This window comes from Amborella trichopoda, chromosome 7 (genome assembly GCF_054954075.1).
Source record: "Amborella trichopoda isolate Santa Cruz 75 chromosome 7, AtrichopodaSantaCruz75HAP2 v2.0, whole genome shotgun sequence".
NCBI lineage: Eukaryota > Viridiplantae > Streptophyta > Magnoliopsida > Amborellales > Amborellaceae > Amborella > Amborella trichopoda.
The window spans coordinates 40579492-40601458 of record NC_142342.1 but is presented as its reverse complement, the minus strand read 5'-3'; the positions used below and the strand labels follow the sequence as shown (position 1 = coordinate 40601458).

Genomic DNA, 21967 nt, shown 5'->3' with positions numbered 1-21967 from the left:
GTATATCGATGAACACTAAGTTTTAAGGTGAAATAGATGGTCTAGATAATTTGTTACAATCTACAATATTTTCAGAACTTGAAATCCTTTTTTTTTTTTTTTTTCACAACCATAATGTTCAAGCATTAGTGATCGATGTAACGGTTTTTAATACTTGAATTGACATTTTTTATGAGTTGTAAGGTGAGGCTTTACTTATTTTGAAAGGGCTGCAGCCCTATCAAACCATTTTCCTTTTCCTTTTACATTGTTTCGTGCTGTGCCGACATCCATGTCCAATTTGTTGCACCATGCATAAAGCCAGTACACATAGGCCTTTTGCATTGTTACTGTTCACAAAAGCGGTCGTGACCAATCAACATGATATGAAACATTTTTTTATGGTCCAAGTTGGATTTCATTGTGAGTTTGGACCGACAAGTAAGTACCTTTTTAATAGTCTCTTTGTGTACCTTTTAGGGTGCACCTCAAAAAGGAAAAGTATACAATGAAACCATTTATCTTTAATATAAGTTAGTCACAATTAATCTTAACCATTAGAAGTGAAATTAGATGTGTGTATTTATTCTATTAGCCAAGCTCAAACTCAAAGAAAATTTTTTCGAACTTTGTGACACACCCAAGCTATGAGCTTTCGCATTGGATGGCTGTATGTAATTGTGACCCCTTTGTATTAAAGATAAATGGTCTTATTGTATACGATCTCCCTCAAAAATCTAATAGAAAATAGTGTTTTGAAGTTGGAAAACCTTCCATTGATTATCTTGACCTCGAGATGTGTGAATATAAAAGATAACAAAAATTTTGAAGTCTTAAAAATTGTGTATTTTGTAACAAGTTATCCGGTCCGTTTATTTTCAATATTTTCAAATATTCATATATTTGCTTGATTTGCACTATTTTTTAAAGGAGAAAATTTAAATAGAGCCAAGGCTTTAAACAATCAAATTAGTACCCACCTCAAAAATTTCACTAGAAGAGGTTGTTTTGTTGCTCAAATATCCTCGAATTGATCATCTCGACATTAAGATATATGTACATGAGAAAAAAATGGATTTCTAGTTTTGGAGATAGTGTATCGTATAACGCATTTTTGGACAGTAAATTTTCAAGATTTTTAATTTTTCATTGATTTGCTCGATCTACATTATTTTTTAAGCTTTAAATTTTATAATTAAAAATGAAAATATATTTTAAGGCTATCATAAATATTTTTAGTATTGAAACCACATTTCTTGACACTATTTTTTAAAATTTAAATTTCATAATTAAGACATCAATCTTCAAGCTACCATAAGATTTTTAACACCGGAACTACATCTTCTAGTAAAATCTAGAGGGACATCGTACTTATATAGTATAAGGTAGGCACCTTATACAAACCCAGCATATGATGATATCTAGCATGCACCTCATGTTCTCATTTTCTTTTTATTTTGTAGAAATAATTAAATCTAAACATGATTTGTGTGCTCATAATAAGGATTAATTTTAGAGTTTTTAGAGAGCATGGACAAAAGTATTTCTCACAAAATTTAAAGTTTCTCAAACTTAAGAGATCAGAAGGATAAAATATATCACATGACCAATTGAAACAAGTTCTACTTGCTATATATTTGGCCCTTCACTTTTTGTGAGTATTAAATAAAAAAGAAAGAACCTTATATAATAGAAGCAAGGAGAAATAAGGGGTGCATTAAAAAATCTAGTAGAAAATGAGTCTTTTTTTTTTTTTGGAGGAACACTAACAATATTCATTCAAATAGTATAACAATGATACAAACAAAGCATATTTAAAAGAAATTGGCCGTTACACAATGAAACAAAAAAGAAAACCAAATTCAACGAACTTCTAGGACAACTATTAAAGATAACTCAGAAACTCCTTCTTTCGCAAGATTGTCAGCCTCCATATTATTCTCCATATACACATGTTCAACAGTAACATTCATATCTTTACAAGAATCAATCAATTCACGCCTTAAACTATGTAAGCTCCAAGGATAATCTGCTTCACCCTTCATCCATTTAACTACATTTTTTGAGTCTCCTTCAATAATAGTAGGCATTCGATACTCTCCAGCTAATTTCACACCTTGCAAAGTAACCCTACACTCTGCTTCATTTGCAGTAGCAGTCCCTATTGGTCCATAAAAGTTTTTGAAAATCTCACCATTACTACCCCTAGTAATCCTACCAATACCTACAGGACCCGGATTGCGTATAGAACTACCATCGAAATTTACTTTAATCCATCCAACTTTTGGACGTTTCCACAATCCTGATCTTATAACTTTTTGTACACAATCTTGTATCAGAATCTTCAAATTATACATGAGGTCTAACCGAGAAACACCCCACCAAAGCTTATTAACTCCAAGCCAATCAGCCACAACATTCCTAATTTTTTAACCACCTGTCCAGCAATCTTTTGTGTATCTTCAAAGCACCACTGGTTTCTCTCCTTCCAAATCTCCCAACATACCGCAACTTTAACAACCTTCTAGATAACATAACCCTTTTTACTCAATCCAGTCATCAACCAATCCCCAAATATATCATCTACCTATACTGATCCCACTCCATTCAAATCTAGACCCATAAGAACCAAAGCCCAAACCTCCTTTTCAAAACTACATTTTAAGAATAGGTGCTCCACGTTTTCTTCATTTTGTTTATATTATATACAAACATTGACAATAATTTTACCTTTCTTTCGTAGCATGTCAACAGTTAAAACTTTTTTCAACTTCAATAGCTATAAAAAGTTTTTTACTTTCAAAGGGATAGGTTCCATCCTCTTTATCCATCCAACACGATCATTATATAACAGTTCGTAAGCCAAGCTAACTGAAAACCATTGCTACTAGGTTCCCAAACCACTTTATCTTCAATTTCAGGACAATAGAACTGACTTAGGAGCTTCAACTATTGAGTATATTCATTTACAACCTCATTACTTACTCTTCTATATGAACAACAAATATCCCATCTTAAATTGAAGCCATTTCCCTCCACCATATCATATATTGTTTTACTTTTTAAATTAACTTTGGCAAAAAGAAGAGGAAACTTATTCTTAAGAGGACTTTCACCAAACCATTTCCCTTGCTAAAATCTCACCTTATCTCCTTTTCATATGATGTTTTTCACATTGCTAAGAAAAAACAATCTATGGGTTAAAATACCTTTCCAAATAGAAGAAATACCTTTTTTCCTTATACTTTTTGCAACCATCCCATGCTCAATATCCTCACCATATTTCTCACCCAAAATCCTTTACCATAATTGATCCCTATCTGTTGCACATCTCCACCACTATTTTGTCAAGAGTGCAATATTCACAGTTAGCATCTTTTTTAGCCCCATACCCCCTTCATCCTCTGGAGTATACACTTTGTCCCATTTAACAAGGTTATACTTCTTCTTACTTTCACGCTCATCCCATAAAAAGCTCCTCATTAAATCTTCTATTTTCTTAGCCACACATCTAGGTATCTTAAACAAAGGCATAAAATAAATTGGTAAATTCGTTGGAGCTTGCTTAATTAATGTTATTCTTCCCCCAAAAGACAAAAGTTTATATTTCCATGAATTGAGCCTATATTGAATCATCTGAATAACAATATCCCACAAAGCCACCCTACTATTATTTTCATATAGAGGTAGGCCCAAATATTTGACTGGATATCTACCCAGTTCCCAGTTCATATATTCAGCTAACTGTTTGACTTTATTATCATCATGCGCAATACCAATGATATTAGTTTTGTGCAAATTTACTTTCTGCCTTGTTACCACTTCAAACATTCGCAAAAATCTCTTAAGGAACCTTATTTCCAATTCATCAGTACCACAAAAGATCAATGTATCATTAGGATACTGTAGATGAGACACATTAATAATATTGTTCTTCACCTGAAAACCTTTTAAACATCCTTTCTCTACCACGGAAGATAACATCATGCTAAAAATCTCACCTATAATGGTAAACAAAAAAGGAGATAGAGGGTCTCCTTGCTTAATTCCTCTTGAAGCTTTAAAAAAACCTTTAGGCTTCACATTGATTAAAACATAAAAATGAGTTCAACTCAAGCACCCATTTATCTATTTAACCATCTATCACTGAAACCCATAGCTTTCATGATTTGCAATAATATTTTCCATTCAACTGTATCATATGCCTTTTGTAGATCAATCTTGCAAACAATCCCTTCTTTTTTTTCAGCAATCCGAGAACTTATAACTTCTTGAGCACAAAGAATATTGTCCACAATTTGCCTATTTTGAATAAATGTCGACTGAGGACCCTTGATTACTATAGGCAAAATAGTTTTTATTCTTTTAGCCCAACACTTAGCAAGAATCTTCTAAAGGCTGGATAAAAGACTAATATGTCTAATATCACTAAGGCTTTCAATCATACTCTTCATTGGAATAAGAGCGATAAAAGTTGAATTGACACTGGTATTCACCACTCCTCTTTCATAAAACTCAAACATCATACTGCAAACATCAGTTTTAACAATATCCCAATACTGCTAAAAAAAGCCTAATGGAAAACCATCAGGCCCAGGAGCCCGATCACCAACTAGGCTAAAAACAACTTCTTTCACCTCACCTTATGAAAATGGTCTTTCTAACCAATTACTACTATCAATAGACAACTTTTGAAAATGTACTTGACTGAAACTAGTACTAGGAATATCAGCTGCCATAAAAGCATTATGGAAATGCTGAACAATAGCATTTTCTAACCCTATCTCATCTCCATCCAATACCATATCAGCCTTGGATACTATTTGATATTTTCCTTGTATTTGAAGTAGCATGGAAAAATTTAGTATTCAAATCTCATTCTTTTAGCCTTTTGATTTTGGCTCTCTATTTCCAATTCATTGCATCAGCTCGAAGCTACCCATGTAATTCAGACATAAGGCTTCTACGAGCCATCACATCTTCAATCATAATAACTTCCAAATTGAACTTTTTTCTCCCCAAAGTTTCTTCCACTTTCTTGTTATAATTCACATTGTTTTTCTTCATTCATTCTACTAATTCATTTTTCACTCATTGTACCTTTTTTGGCTGTCACATAACCAGACCAACCCTGAAAACTATTATTATTCCAAGCCCCTCTAATCAAATCTATCAAACCAATTTCCGTCGCCCAATTTAAAATACCCTCTGCCCCTACAAATATTCACACTTTTCCAAATCAATGGGATATGATTCGAAGACAGTTTAGGTAAACCTCAAGCTGAACCAAGGGGAAAGCACTTAGCCCACTCCACATTAACCAGAAAACGATCTAACCTGGTCATAATTGGTTTAACAACACAATTATTTGACCAGGTGAATTTAGCCACTACTGCTAGATTATTTAACAGTTTCGAGCAAGAGATAAACTCATAAAAAGATCTCATATTAACACCCATTCGATAACCCACACTAGATTCAATTGGCCATCTTATAGCATTAAAAACACCCCCACCCCCACCCCATTAATAATCACTTACATAGATTCAAATGATTATTAATGCATAGATTCAGCTGCATTAATAATCACTTACATAGATCCTTCCGCTTGAATATTCATAATATTCACCATCTCATGAATCTACTCCCTATTTTCATTCTTAGCAAATTTCCTCGGATGTAATCATTTGTAACGACTTTGCATCAATAATATTTTTGTCATCTGGCTCCTGTATCATAAACGACTCCTCAATTTGATTATTAACAACAGGACACAGACTACGATTTGTCAAATAACAACTTCTAACTAAGAACTTCAAATTTCCGTGATGAACAACCTCATCCTCCTCAACATCTATTTTGATCACCTGATCCGTAGGCCAATCACTCCCATCATTAAGCTTTGGTGGCCTTTGAAAGGTAACCACTACTGCTTTCTTGTGAGGCATGAATCTCATCATCTCTTCATACACTTAGTTAACCCTGATCTGCACTATTTCTTGATTTTTTAAAGTCTCTTTATTGTTGTGTACTAAACCATAGCCTGAAACCCCTGATATCTCCTGAGACCCCAACCGCCCTTCCATCTCTGCATCTACCCTTTCATCATCAAGTCTGCCAGGTAGCAACCACCATTTGTCCCTTGTTCGTAATCCCAAGAGATTTCATAATCTCAACCACCTCATCCTTTGATTGACTATTCTCCAAAATTCCATAATGCCTATTTCCATTTAAATTTTTATATTTATCCATCACATTCACTTCGCTAACTAGAACCTTTCGATCAGACCAACCACAAATCTTATCGTCTATTTGATTACCATAAAACCCTTTCTTATACTCCGCCTGGGTATATTCATCATTATTAACACAATCCATTCTCTTTCTGTCATACACATTCTCATCATGTAACATCTCTTTACCTTTAACCCTAGCCCTCTAACTGTTCTTCTAATCTGAACATGGCGAGCAACAAGGGTGAGGGATGTGGTAAACATTTTTATGCGCAGGTTGTGAGTACAAATCTTGGAGATTCACATAAGACGACGGTGGATCCTTGTTTGGTGAAGGGTTTTTGTGAGGATATTGCAATCTTAAAAGTTGCAGACGATGTATGTAAGCAAGAAGATTGGCTTTAAGATTTACAATTTGAGGTTCCTTTTTCCCTCCATTAACATATATTAATGGTCTAAGTCATTGGGCACGAAGAGTGTTAAATCTTCATAAGCTTCCTAAATGTAAGTTCTTTACCAACAATTTAGTTCTGTTCTTAATCTCCAATAAAGATAATGTAGATGATATTATTAGAAAAAGACATTGGAGATTTGAAGTAGCTTATTAACCATTCAAGATTGGTCTACATCACTTAATTTTTCAAGAATTAATCCTGAGAAATATTGGATCATAGTGGAAGGTATTCCAATTCGTGTATGGAATTTTGAGGTCTTCAAAAGTATTGGTAATTGTTGTGATTGAAATGGACTAGAATTTTGTGATTAGGAATAAGGTGGGGATTATCCATATTAAAATTTAAAAACGCTCTGGGAAAAATATTCCTCACAATTTTATTTTGAAAGCAAAGAATATGGAATTCATGATTAATATAAAAATTGAGGATCATCTAGGAAAGGTTGAATCCAAAAGAGGTGGATCTGAAAACAAGATGCAAGGGAAATGTGATCTAGTAGGTAGTTGTTCTAATGCGCAAAGTGATTTTTGACCATTAAAGTTGCAGAACAAACTTTAAGTGTAGAAGAAAGGTGATAGATCTATCGTATCCCATAATCACACATGGAGGATGTGGAAGTTTCGAGATAAATTTCAAAATGCTAATATGGGCAGCAAAATAGTATGACTTGTTAAAGAAAATGTGATTAGAAATGATGATGATTTGGATAATCGAAGGGCTAGGATTAAAGGTAAGGAGGTGTTACATGATGAGAATGTCGAAAAAGAGTGTTCTGAAGTTGAAAAAGCTTCCAATTGATTGTCTCATCTCGAGATGTATAGATATTAAAGACAAAAAAGAATTTATAGTCCTCAAAATGATGCATCCTGTAACAAATTATTTGGACTGCTTATTTTCAAGAATTCAAAGCATTTACAGTTCCGGCTCAATCTGTACAGTTTTTGAAATTTTAGATTTCATAATTCTGATTGAACATGGATTTTCATGCCATTGTAAGTTTTCTGATATTGCAATTACATTTTCTAACAAAATTTAGACATGCGCCTTACTTGAATGATATAGGGAAATCATCAAAAATATATATTTTTTTAGATTATTGGAAATAAACCTTAAAATTTTCAAAACCTCCTTTACACCCATTTTTACTATTGTTTGTATGTTTTTTTTTTGGTGAAAATACCTTCATAATAAATAGTCGTAGGTCTGTGAAGGCATCACGGCTAACCCAGAACCGTGATAGTCATAGCAGGCTTTAAGTAACTCTATATTGGATTTAAAGGTAGAACTGTATTTGAAGCATCATGGCACTTAAAGCACCGTGATGAGAGTTTAACTATCACAATTATAATTGTATTACCGTGGTGTGAGATCTGTGATAGTCAAGGGGATCATCACGGTTATTTAAGTATCATGATGGTTCTAATGTTACCCCATCACTACAGTTCTAATAGAACCTTGATAAATTAATCCCTACACTAACATCGTTTGAACCGTCCAAGACCATCATGGTTCTGGGTTAGCTGTGATACCTTCACGGACTTAACACTTCCATAAAAGGTATTTGAGTAAAAAAAAAATACAATGAGTGATGAAAGGGGGTATATGGATGAATTTTAGAAAATTTGGGATTTATTTTTAATAACCTAAAAAAAGATATTCTTTATAATTTCTCTCAAACAAGGTGAGCACCTTATACAAATCTCACCCATTAAACAATTGTCTTCAGGCGCATGTTATTAAAGATTATGATATAGACTTGGAAGCGAAAGGTGGAGAGGGTTTTTGCTCTTGGGAGCATTTCGTCCTAATTCTCTGAATTTTTTGGAGTAAAACTCAATCTAAGATTGATTCTATAAGATTACCTTAGGCCGAGATGTAACTTTTTCAAATTAGAGAACACCTTTGAAAAAATTAAAGAAAAACTTAAATGACTCATGAGTGTTAGTAAAAAAAAGTATTATTGGATGGGTTACATTAGAGTTTTATTGTACATTGAGTATTTCCTTAATATACGCAACAATTTTATACATTTATTAGCTTTGTTTTGTAATAAAAGTTTTTTGAGCAATAACATTTTTGGTCATTAGGAGGAGTAGAATAGATACTTCTACAAGAAACTAGTGGTAATTAATGTTGTGTTTGGGTCATCACCCCTCATATACATAATGTCAATCTTCATTATAGTTCATAAATGTTTTTCTTTTTAGGGAAAAAGTTTAAATAAGGATGAAATCATAAACAATCACATTAAGGCGCACCTCAAAAATTCACTAAAAGATGTCGTTTTGATGCCCAAAACTCTTCAAAGCGATCATCTTGACCTCAAGATGTATGGGCACAAGAAACAATGGATTTCAAGTCTTGGAAATAATGCATCTTGTAATGTATTTTTCAATATTTTAGATTTTCAAATGTTCATAAATCTGTCCTATGTACACTATCTTTGAAATTTTAAATTTTATAACTAGGGATGAAAATAAATTCAACCCATTACTAAGATTTCTAGTAGGGAAATCTTATCTTTCGATACTTTTTTAAGGTGCGTCTTACGTTGATTATTTAGAACCTCAGCTTTATAGAAACCATACCCTTCTTTTTATCAAGAGTTTCTAGTTTATCTTTGATTAATTATTTAAAATACCTCTAGATAAAAAATTTACTACATTATAGACTAAGAGTATTAAGTGTCCAAAAATGCTGAGTATATTAAAGATCTACTTCATGTGTAGAAATACCCCAACATAACCCAATAGAGAAATGTACAATATGCTAAAGAAGAGAATTATTATGTAAAGAAATTCAAGGGCATAATCAGAATTTGTAGTAAAATAGTTATAGTCAACTATCAACTTTTACCTCATAAAATCGAGGGACGTCTATCCAAATACAACTAAATTTACATAATTTAACAGTTTACTCCTTTTCCATATATTCCAACTCAACTCAGGTCCATGTGTACTTTGATGGGTATTTTGAAATTAAACTAAAAGATATTGGTAAAATGTTAAGTACTTGTTTTGTATTTTGAAAAAAAATTGGTATAAATACTTGATCCCTTATTTGTATTTTGAAAACTTTTTCTAAAATCTTATTGATATTTCCAAATAAAAACCTTTGATAGCCTTCAGTAATTCTAATTTTGACTATTTTAATGTAGCAAAATAAGAAAGTGAAAGCCACAAAATGGAGCCGTTGAGCCTAAGCCACAAAATGGAGCCATTGAGCCTAAGCCACAAAATGGAGCCGTTGAGCCTAGACTAACCAAATAATTTGAGGTAAATACACACTTATTAGGCAGTTCATCAAACAATTTTAGAACAAATAACAATATATCCACCATAAGTCAGTTTCTCCTATCTAATGAATTATTTTCAAATATAACTATTAATATTTTGATATGCCAGATGAATTATTTATCAAATATAATTATTAATATTTGATAAGCAAATGCCTATCACAACGGCTACTCTCCATGGCAACCTTGTGTTCATGTAGCAATGGGTCCGGCTTGGGTTGGCCTGAGCCCCACCTGTGATTCTAGAAGTCTGGCCTGGCCCGACCTATTAATAGCTCAAGCCTAGTGGTGCTCTAAGTTTCTATTTCTTAAATTCATTGAGAAACGGGAAAAGTAACAAGATGGGGTTGAGGCTGGGCCATGGCTCTTGGCGTAGGTCCCATTCGAACATGACCAATGTTTCAAAATTCAGATCGGTGGGTCGGATCGTTCACCCAAGATCTGTGGTGTGGTGGATCACTAGATCAGCAATCCAAGCCAGGTTTTGATCGGGACGAATTGGTAATCTAAAAAATATTAAAAATAAAGAAAATAAATTTAAAATTAAAAGAGAGGTTTTAATGAAATAAAATGGGAATAGTAATCAGAAATGCTAGTTTTAGACTTGGGATTGTATACAATAAAACCATTTACTTTTGATACAAAGAGGTCACAATTACTTATAATCATCCGATATGAAATCTGATGAACATATAGCTTTCATAAAATTCGAAAAAATTTCTTATAAAGTTTGAGCTTGGTCAATAGAATAAATGCAGCAATCCAATTTCACATCCAACACTCGAGATTAATTGTGACAACCTTATATATACAAAAGGTAAATAATTTCATTATATACTTTTCTTTTAATCACTTAATCAAAAGTGGTGGGGTAATTGAATGGATGGTCCAAATCCTTTTTTTTTTGTTTTTTAAGAAGAAGAAAGATAATAATTTTTTGGAGTGGAGAAGACTAATTTTGATTCACCAAGCTTCCCTAAGGCCTTTTATAATACATATTGAAAAGGAAAAGCATTTGTTGAGTCGACCAACTCACTATTTTTGTGCAGTTTCCCTAGAAATATGTTTTAAAGATGTATTTTTTATCCAAACTTTTAGAGTTCAATAATTTCAACTATGACAATGATTTAAATTTCAATTTTTTTTTCAAAAAATATAAATGTTAGTTTTTTAATTTCTTTATGAGAAAAGATCCTATAAGACCCTGCCCCATCTATATTTGTAGGATTTCAAAAGATCATCATTAAATTTGACACGAATTTATAAAAAGGTCAAGTATCACATCCATGTAATAACTTTTTTAGAGATCCGTATCAATTTTAAAAATAATCATTTAGAATCTTGTACATGAGTGGAAGAGGATCTTATAGGATCATTGCTCTTTCTTTATTCACCGTCCATTTTAACTTTTGGTAGCTACATTTTAACTTTTGGTACCTACTCTTTCTTTATTCACCATCCATTTTAACTTTTAGTAGATATAATGTCGTCTTAGAGATGGACGTTAGATAGACAAGGAACCGCATGGTAATAGATGTGTCGGCTGACTCATCAAAAACCGTGCCCGAAATGAAAATAGTATTCCTCAACTGCAAGGGTGTTTTCGGTACTTCATAAGCTTTAAGGGTGTTTTCGTCATTTAGGTGGATGATCCGGGGTATTTCAGTCATTTAATTTCTTGTGACGGTTGGTCCCCTTTGGAGCGGCACTGGAGCGTTTACAGGCGTCAAAAAAAATCCACAAATTTGAAAAGTTGAATACTCAACGGCTACTTGTCATGAAATTACTCTCTCTCATCGTTTTCTCTCTAATCACTCTCTGTACTTCTCTCATCGCTCTCTCTCTCTAGAAAGTAGAAACCTTTCTGAATGTTAAAACCCTACTTCCATATAAGCTTATGCTTCTCTGAGATCCTAATCTATTGAGCCCTTCTTCAAGACTTTTAACTCAATGCCCTAATTCTTCACATCTTTTTGCAACACAAGAACCTTAATTTTGCAAATCTTTTTGCAATTTCATATATCTAAATCTGCAAATCAAAACAATTGTTCCACAAGCCTCTCTGAAACTCAAAACCCTAGTTACTGTAAATGGCGATGGTCACGGCCACTCAGACTGGAGCTTCAACCCCTTCAACCCCTCTTCATCGTCGAATGGTACGGATCATTGGGAAAATTGGTGATTCTCTTGCACCAGAGAAAGAAACCCTAAACGGGCAACAAATGCCTTTCATCTCAGTCATTGATGATTCTATAGTTCGACTCCGAGATCAAGAAACAGGGTATGTTATTCTTCTTGTTCATCAGAATACGTACTCTATCAATGGGTTTTTTTTTTAATGGTCTTTTCTTACTATTTCATTTATGAACAGTCGTGATGAATCTCATAAACTGGATTTCTGCTATGGTCAAGAGGATGATATTAGTAAAATTTTCTCTAAGGAGATTGATCCTTTAATTCCTGGGCTTTTTCGGGGGCTTAATTCTACTGTTTTCTCATATGGGTCAAGCAACAGCGGGAAGACATGTACGATGCAGGTATTCTCCGAATTTCACAAGGATTTAGAAATCTTTTTCATGATAATATTCATATTTTATCTTTCCCTGTTAAAAATAGGTAGTCAATACACCACAATTTGGATGCTCTCTCTCTCTCTCTCTCACACACACACACATATTTACTAGTATTTTCTGATTTTAACTGAACATCTATTATTTCCTCAGGGTACTAATGACAAACCAGGTCTAGTGATGATGGCCATGAACAAAATTCTGTCTATGAGTGATCAAACTGGAAGTTTGGTGAAGATCTCATGTTATGAAGTATGTTTAGATCATTGCTATGACCTTCTAGAGCCGAAAGAGAATGAGGTAGCAGTGCTAGAAGATAAAGATGGCCAAATCACACTGAGGGGCCTTGCTCAGGTTCATTAAATTCAACCACAAATATAGGTTGTATGCTTTCAAATTGCCGAAGTGAATGCCTTAATTTTGATATTGTATTCTATCTTGGATTATTTAACACAGATTTCAGTAAAGTCAATATCGGAGTTTCTTGAGATTTTTTCTCGAAGGTCTCAACAGATCAAAAGAGTGTCCAATGGATTGAATAAGCGCCATAGAGGATTGATAATATGGGTTTCCACCTCTGATAATTTCTCTAATGCTTCTCTCCTCGGAAAGATGAATCTCGTAGATTTAGCAGGTATGCACCCTTCTTCTCATAGTCATCTGAATTTTTGTATCATTAGATTTCAGACCCATAGCATTGCTTCTCCTTTATTTTGTTTAACTCACAAAGATCAATTTTATTGTTAATGTTATTTGGATTTTGAGTTACCCAGCTGAATTTCATATTACTCAATTACATAATCCATGGAAATTCTTTCCTTCTTTTTTCCAACTAGAAAACAGAAAATTCTTATCATTATTTATTTGGGTCCATGTAGAATGACTTGTTTTTTATTGGTTTAATAATATCATCAGGAAATGAAGACCACAGACGTGTGAGCACCGACAACTCATGTGTTAACGAAAGCGTTAGGATTAACAAGTCTCTATTTGCTTTACTTAATGCTGTCCTTGCATTGAATGCCAATGAGAGCCGGGTGCCATATAGAGAGAGCAAACTGACACGAATCCTACAAGACTCACTTGGTGGAACAAGCCGAGCTTTGATGATCGCTCACCTGGTAAAGATATCAAAAGTTTTGTCTTTAGTGTTGATGGTTGTAATTTTTGTTTTAACACCCAGCCTCTTCTCCTCTTCTTAGAATTATGGCTTGATAATTCACCTCATTATGCACTGGTACTCACATACATAACCGATGGTTTAGAAGTGATTTACTTCGAGTAGCATTACTTAATGACATGACTGAATTTTCCTTTTTACATTTTAAAATTATTCACTTACATGCATTTTATTAAACATCTGTAAGCTACTGTTTGAGAGTGGTTTGCTTTACATGAGAAATGTGCAATCAATGCAAAGACTGAATCCTCCTTTATTATGATATTTAATAGCTATAGCTGGATTGGATGGCCCAGCTGAGAATTGAGATTATTCTACCTCAAAAAACCTTGTTTCTTTCATATATTTTTCTTTTGTTTATTGAAAGTCAGCATCAGTTTGATTTTTCAACACCAAATTGATCCTACCCTCTTTCTAAGAGTGATTAAGCATATCCATTATCTTGATGAAATTTCATGCTTGCTAGTAATGTTAAAATTATGGAAGTATCCTTAATTTCTTAAACCACCCAAAATACAAAATTTTCATGCATCATATGACATCAATATTTCTTTTTATTATTCTTTGATGACTTCTTGTTCTCTGCGGTCAATTTATATTTTCATTTTTCTGGCTGGTCTTTCTTTTTAGTTTTGACTTACAGCTTCATGTGCACATCACCAAATTCCACTCAACTATTCATTAGCTCATGCTATATATGTTTCTTTTTCTCCTTTTCTTATTTTTGAAATTATAGGATCCATTGTCATACCAAGAATCGGCATACACTGTCAACATGGTTACCCGGCTTTGCCGAACTGGTCGGACTTCTTGCAGTTATAAGAAAGATACACCAAGGCCAAAATTGGAGATGAGGAAACATCAGAATGCCTTGCTTGACACTACAAATAGGTTTAAGGACATTAAGAAATGTGCTCCATCACCCTCTCCTCTTGCCCGCAAGTCACATACATTATTTTCTCCTACAATGAAACCCAAGAACTCTGGATTGCATTCTAAAGGGAGGGCTCCTGGTGATCCGGTTATTGCCATGAAAAAAAGGTAGATTCCTTAATAGTTCATATTCCTTGTTTTTTGTCATCTCCATTGTCCTTATAACCCTGTAGATTGTGAAAAGACTGGTATTTTGTTGTGTAATCTCGACCATGATGGAGAGTGGAACTCACCACAACATGACATGATCCCAATTTTGGGTTCCTCCCTCTACACCAGCATACATCCATTCATTGCAATATGAGGACCTCAATGTACAATGGCTTTTACATAGTTCAGGGGATTATAGTATACTTTCCCACACGCACGCAAATTTCTTTTCACTAAAATTTTTTCTTTGTTTATAGGGAGTCATCTGATGCTGTAACTACCACTGTCTATACCATGGAGGTAATGGAATGCTTAAGTTTTCTGGATTTCTCTCTTTCTTTCATTATTAAATGACTTCCACAAGCATTTCTAATGTAATGTTTAGCGATTATAGTAAAACTATTGTTACCAAAGCTCTGTATTAGCAACTTTTCTCCTTCTAAAACCCTATTAGAATTATGTGCAGGAGATTTGCTCTTCAGATGTTCTAGTCACTGAAAAGCAATGCATTTTGGAAGAGGTATACTTGGATTACTTTGTTTTTTTATTGGGAAAATATCTCCATATCCCCTATTTTTAGGTTTCATTTCTTCATAAACCCAAGGTTTCAAAAGATATCTTCTAACCCCTAGCCACTTTTAAACTATTTTTTAACCTAAACAAATGTGAGAAAGACATGCTCTTTCTAAACCCCATCTTTTCTCTCTCTTCACTTATATACCCCAAATTTCACTCTTTCTCTCTCTTCCCACATCTCTCACTCTCTCTCTCCTCCTATGTTTCTCCAAACACCTCTCTCTCTCCTCTTGGTAACCTCTCACCTCCAGAAAGCCCTTCTCTCTCTAGAAGTTGGGGAGGATGGCTTTAGAAAAGGCATGTTTGTTTGGCCTAAAAAAACAAGTTTAAATTAGCTCAGCAGGTTAGAAGAAATAAAATCTACAATTTTTATGCCCCAATATATCTTTTAAAACTTTGGATTTATTGTGAAATGAAACCTGAAAATAGGGGGTATGGAGATATTTTCCCTTTTTTATTTATAGTTAACCAATAAATAAATCGTTTTCTCCATAATAATTTTATTTATGGTTAACCAAAAAAAATATAAGAAACCACTTATTTCATAATGATATACTTGTATTACGCAAGGAGTTTTTTAATCTTCCATTCTTCTCATCCTTAGGATACACACAAACAAAATGAAGATGGTGTTATCCTTCAAAACAACAATGGTGCTAATCAAGTTACTAACAGTACGCATACTCAAAATGACAACGATATTAAAGAAATTATAGATGGTATCCAGGATGTACAACTTCTTTCTCAATCTGAAGGTGAGGGCTATTATTCATTTCTTGTTTTCCTGCTCCTTTTGCAAGGATGCTAGAATATGCCTGAATTCATAGATTTATTTTAAATCTTGACATTTGAAAATATTTTTTCCAGATTTTCCTCATGGTTCCTCTCCGCCCATAAGTGCAAGAATCAGAGCAATAAGAGATTCCTTGAATGCTCTGACAAATTCTCCGATTCCCTTCAACCCAAAAACACCTGATAGGCCTGGAGATCAAACATGCAAAGATATTTTAGATTTGAAAACTCCAGAGATATCCTCCGATATGAAATTTCATAATAATGCAGTGAAGCTTGGCACTTTTACTCCACTTGGCACTATTACTCCACTTGACATGTTCAATGCCCATAGCTCTGGATTAAAGGTGCTGACCATTGTCATTTACTTCTAAAAGTGCTCATTTTACTAATAATGTGTAAATGGATAATTTGATTAACAAATCTCTTCTTTTTGTGCATGTCCAGGTGTCTTTAGTTCAGCAATACTTGGCTTTGTTGAACACTGGCAGCAAGTAAGTCAATAAAAAATTGAAAATTTTAAACATTTAGTGGTAAAGTAGTTTATCCATGAGCATACAACTTGCATTGAAATCATTCAATCATTTGTGAGTCATGGTTTTGTTCATATACATGCACAAAGTCCTGGTAGAATTATAGTTATCCTTATTTGATTATGAGGGATTATACTATGCTCACTATGGAGCACACTATTATTATGTAGTGTTGTATATTGGAGACTATACACCAATGAAGGATTATAGTTATCCTTATTTGATTATGAGGGATTATACTATGCTCACTATGGAGCACACTATTATTATGTAGTGTTGTATATTGGAGACTATACACCAATGAAGGCATTTAGTCATCGACAGTACTGTGCTGATGAGCTCTCCCCAATAGTCCAGACTCCACCATCCAAATCTTGTTGAGTAACGTGTTGGAAGGTGGATGCTCACTATACAGCATTCTACACTGTCCTTTTTAAGGATGATAGGGCCTTGCTTTTGCATTTTGATATTTCTAGATAGTTTGTATGAAGAGATATCCATGTCTAATTTATGAACTCATACAAGAAATAGCAGAAAAACTAGGCACCTAAAGTAGTTTATCCATGAGCATACAACTTGCATTGAATCATTCAATCATTTGTGAGTCATGGTTTTATTCTTATACATGCACAAAGTCCTAGTAGAATTATAGTTATCCTTACTTGATTATGAGGAATTATACTATGCTCACTATGGAGCACAATATTATTATCTAGTGTTGTATATTGGAGACTATAGACCAATGAAGGCATTTAGTCATCGACGGTACTGTGCTGATGAGCTCTCCCCAATAGTCCAGACTCCACCACCCAAATCTTGTTGAGTAACGTGTTGGAAGGTGGATGCTCATTATACAGCATTCTACACTGTCCTTTTTAAGGATGACAGGGCCTTCTTTTTGCATTTTGATATTTCTAAACAACTTATTTGAAGAGATATCCATGTCTAATTTATGAACTCATACAAGAAATAAGCAGAAACACTAGGCACCTACAGAAGGATTCCATGAATAGAGGACTGGTATAAAAATCTACATGCTATATCGATAAGATCACATAGAACAGTTGACCTAGGCGCTTCTACATACATGCATGTGGGTGTGCAGAAGGCCAGTCGTGGGCACACACACATGCATGCACAAGCAAACACATACGCACCACACAAATAGAGAAAAAAATTGTCAAAGGTCTTCTATATATATATACGTTAAGTAGTTGAATGCAAGATGTACAGTATACTTGGGATTGGGTACATGATGAAATTGTTTAGAATGACTACAAATTTTATTAATTGATTGATTAGTGGACTGGTGATTTTTCATGCCAGCTAGCAATGCATGCCAACTAGCAATGCAACTATACTTTTTTTTTTGCTAGCTAGAAATGCAATTTTTATTTTATGCCAGCTAACATTGCCTATTGGCTATAAACAAAGGGATCCATGCTTTAAAGAGTATGTATAGTCCTAGACCTGGTTCATAACTCTTTAAGTTTAAGAGCAAGATCCCTAAAAGGTTGGGATCGAGATCCCAAAAGGTCGGGATCGAAATCCTAAAAAGGTTGGAATCGAGATCCTTAACGTTAGATATCTCGATCCCCAACATATGCAAGGACAATGCTCCCAACCATATGGATCTTCTGGCCTTTCATGATCCCTCTATTCCCTATCCGTATCCCTCTCTTGTACCAACAACTATTGTGCTAATTTAAGGACAATCAATCGGATGCATGATTTTCTTTTTAATTCATTTAAAGCATTTGATGTATGGAAGTTAAATGAATCATTTCAATCTTACGTTTGCCTACTTTTGTTGTCTTATGCAGAGAGGAATTGATGAAACTCAAGGTAATCTCTCTCTCTCTCTCTCTCTCTCTATAGATATCATTGTTGTTCAGTCTCTCTCTCTCTCTCTCTCTCTCTCTCTCTCTCTCTCTCTTTATAGCTATCATTGTTGTTCATTCTCTCTCTCTCTTTATAGATATCATTGTTGTTCAGTCATCTGTTAATTTTTATTTAGGGTATTGGGGAGAAGAGAGCAGAATACATACTTGAACTTCAGGAGGAAGATCCCAAACCTTTTAAGGAGGTTAATTTCTCTTTGTATTCATTAATTATCATTAAAAAATCATAAAATGTCTATTCACTAAAGAGTAATGATCCTATGAGACCTTCCCACACCCATATGTTTAGGACCCCCCAAAGGATCACCATTAAATTTAGCACAGATCTCTAGAAAAGTCAAGTCCCACACCCATGTGATAACTTTTCTAGATATCTGTGCCAAATTTAATGGTGATCCTTTGGGATCCTACACACATGGGTGTGGGAGGATCTCACAAGATCATTACTCTTCACTGAATTAAACATTTTATTTATGAAAATTGTTCTTTTACTAAGTGGAATGTATTCTGGTTTCAGTTGTCAGATTTGGCAAATATTGGACTTTCTACTAAGCAGGTACTCTTTGTTCTCTACATTTCTCCTTTCATTTTTTATGTAGCTGTCAATATGATACGACAGACACATGTATACACTAAGAAAAAACTGAAATTATAAATGTCATGCATTAAGTTCATCAAGAGTTTTCAATAGTTTTCGACAGATTGAGTCCTAAAAAGAAAAGAAAAGTAAAATATTGGGAACAATCGAGAGCCTGTGGAGCCCGAATGGCCCAGTCTGATTTGGATTCGCCGAGTTTTCCAATACTGGTTCTAATTTCTAACCTTCTTTTTTGAGGGGTTGTGAGGTTACAGAATCACGTCATCGCTAACTTTGGATAAATGTTTTTCCTTAGAGAACTCGGGTTTTTGCATACGATTAGAAAGCACAAGTTTTCTATTTGTTTTAACTTAGAGACTGTTAAACTGGCTCAATTTCGGCTCCAAAAATTATGGGTTGGTCCACTGTAATTTCATTATTAAAGAATTGGATACTCCATGAAAGAGAGTAGGCATCCAATTGAAGTTTCCTAGTTCAAAGCCCAAATGTTTTTTGCGAGTTGTAAGCGAGTATACCATTGTTTGATGCCTGATTCACTGAGAAAGTGAAACGTTTGACAGAAGCAAGCAATGAAATAAATAATTGATCAATATAGCAGACAAAATCTATCATTTTCCTCCCCGATTAAGGAGCAACAGTTACATAATATATCACCATAATCACCTATCCTAAGAAGTTAACATCAAAGCACCAGGAACATCAATTGTGTCTAATATTTCAACCACCAACTATGCTAATTATCCACACAATATGCATTCTTATATTTTCCTGATGATACAAGTGAAGATCTCTAGCCTGTTTGGTGAACAAGCTGATCTAGAGAATCTGGAGTGCTTATGAGTCCTACTAAAATTTATTCTCTTTAAAGAGGTTATAATTGAGTGGGGATTCCTGTTCTTGGATTAGGAAATGTATACAAAGAAACCATTTACTTTTGATAATTGAATCATAATTGATTTGAAATCGGGTGGTTGAAGATGTGTCATTGTTTAAGCACAAAGTCCAAGATAAAATTTCACATCCAATGGCTACAAATGATTGTGACCTTGTACCAAACATAAACAGTCTCATAGTATATAATCCCTTTGGATTAATGGTTTCCAAGTTGTAAAAATATACTTTCTTCCAATGGACTATGATCAATGAAATACCATTTTCTGTAATAAGTTCGTCAAGAGTTTTTGATAGTTTTTATATTGTGGCAATTGGTGTGCTATGTATGAACACATGCACACAACAGAGGTGGTACATGTGCAGGTTAATGTATTTACATGTGGGTACTCATGCACTTGGAATTATTATTTTATTTTAGTATTTGAGAATATTTGTGTTTGTTGGACATACATGTAGAACACAAGTGTGTGTGTGTGTTATTGTCTATGTGCAATGCCTGAGTCATTAGTCTATTTTATGTGCAATTCTCTTTACTTGTAAACAAAAAACAGAAGAGCCAATAGTTTATAGGCTTTATTTTTGGCATTGGCTATTCATTCTACAGGTTTATGGGATGCTCAAGAAAACAGCGGGAGATATCTTCACACCAGCAGAACCCTGTTAAGGCCTCTTATATCATAGTTTTCTGCAAATTTTGTATGTCATAATTTTCTACAATTGGCAACAGGGGGTTGACATGAAGAAATTTGTATGTCATAATATTACTGTTATGTAGCTAGATAAGGGAAACACATTACTTAGTTGAATTCAAGTGCTTTATGTGTGGATGCTTATCTCGCAAGGAATTCATGCACTTTGTATTTGTGGATCTCTAAATGACAATGGCATCATCATCAACAATGATATCATCAATATGATATTGCCAAACGGTTTCCTTGGAACCTGTATTCCTTTGAGGAGATATTCTCTAATAACAACTATGTTTACGTGCCAGAAATAGATAATTCTCAAACATCAACAATTGTGTTTCCAAAATGGTAACATGCTTTTGACATAATTAGACAATGGCATCATCATCATCAATGATATCATCAATATGATACTGCCGAACAGTTTCCTTGGAACTCGTATCCCTTTAAGGAGACATTTCTCTAATCCCTTTAAGGAGACATTTCTCTAATAACAACTATGTTTATGTGCCAGAAATAGATAGTTCTCAAACATCAACAATTATGTTTCCAAAATGGTAACATGCTTTTGACATAATTAGGATTCAAGTATGGAAAAAGTTTATATAAGGTCGCAACCTTAAAATGTAGAATTACGAATGCATCTCATAAATCCATCGGAAAAGGTTGTTTTAATATTGAAAACCTTCTAATAGATCATCTCGATATCGGGATATGAAAATATGAAAAAAAATAAAATTTTGAGTGCAAGAAATAGTGCATTTTGCAACACATTATCTAATCCGTTCATTTCAAGATTTTCATATGTTTATAGATCTACTTAATTTTAACTATTTTTGGAGTTTAAAATTTTATACTTGACTATAAAAATAGATTTTGAGATAATCCTAAAAAAATTTTACACCAAAATTACATATTATGAAAAATTTAGAGGTGTATCTTAATTGGATTGTTTAACATTGCAACCTTATAGAAACCACACCCTTTAAGTATTTCTCCAACTGAAAACTATTGGACCATGATTATAAGTTTTCTATGCATACACAAACACATGATTTATTCGTCTCAAGATTGGATTATACACAAACACATGATTTATAAGTCTTAAGATAGTCTTAAGATTGGATTCCTAAGCATGAGTTGATAATAATGTTACACATTTATTATAGCATGAATGACGTGCACTAGT

General features: G+C 33.8%; 1 protein-coding gene across 19 annotated transcripts; it reads left to right on the top strand.

Moving 5' to 3' along the window:
* The first annotated feature begins 11500 nt into the window (after positions 1 to 11500).
* LOC18422999 (kinesin-like protein KIN-10C) lies at positions 11501 to 21016 on the top strand. 19 transcript variants are annotated; one of them, XM_020672184.2, is made up of 15 exons: positions 11501 to 12243; positions 12334 to 12499; positions 12686 to 12886; positions 12989 to 13166; positions 13448 to 13653; positions 14449 to 14753; positions 15053 to 15095; positions 15262 to 15315; positions 15976 to 16126; positions 16239 to 16510; positions 16611 to 16657; positions 18520 to 18541; positions 18714 to 18782; positions 19115 to 19153; positions 20694 to 21016. In XM_020672184.2, exons 1-15 carry the CDS (start codon positions 12053 to 12055, stop codon positions 20751 to 20753), a joined length of 2004 nt encoding a protein of 667 aa, XP_020527843.1. In that variant the 5' UTR covers positions 11501 to 12052; the 3' UTR covers positions 20754 to 21016. The 19 variants fall into 19 exon arrangements, 4 of the variants coding, with proteins under 4 accessions (XP_020527843.1, XP_088727440.1, XP_006827603.1 ...); XM_006827540.4 differs by having other exon boundaries at positions 11684 to 12243; positions 15250 to 15315; XR_016058964.1 differs by lacking the exon at positions 18520 to 18541 and having other exon boundaries at positions 18692 to 18782.
* The last annotated feature ends 951 nt before the right edge of the window (positions 21017 to 21967 follow it).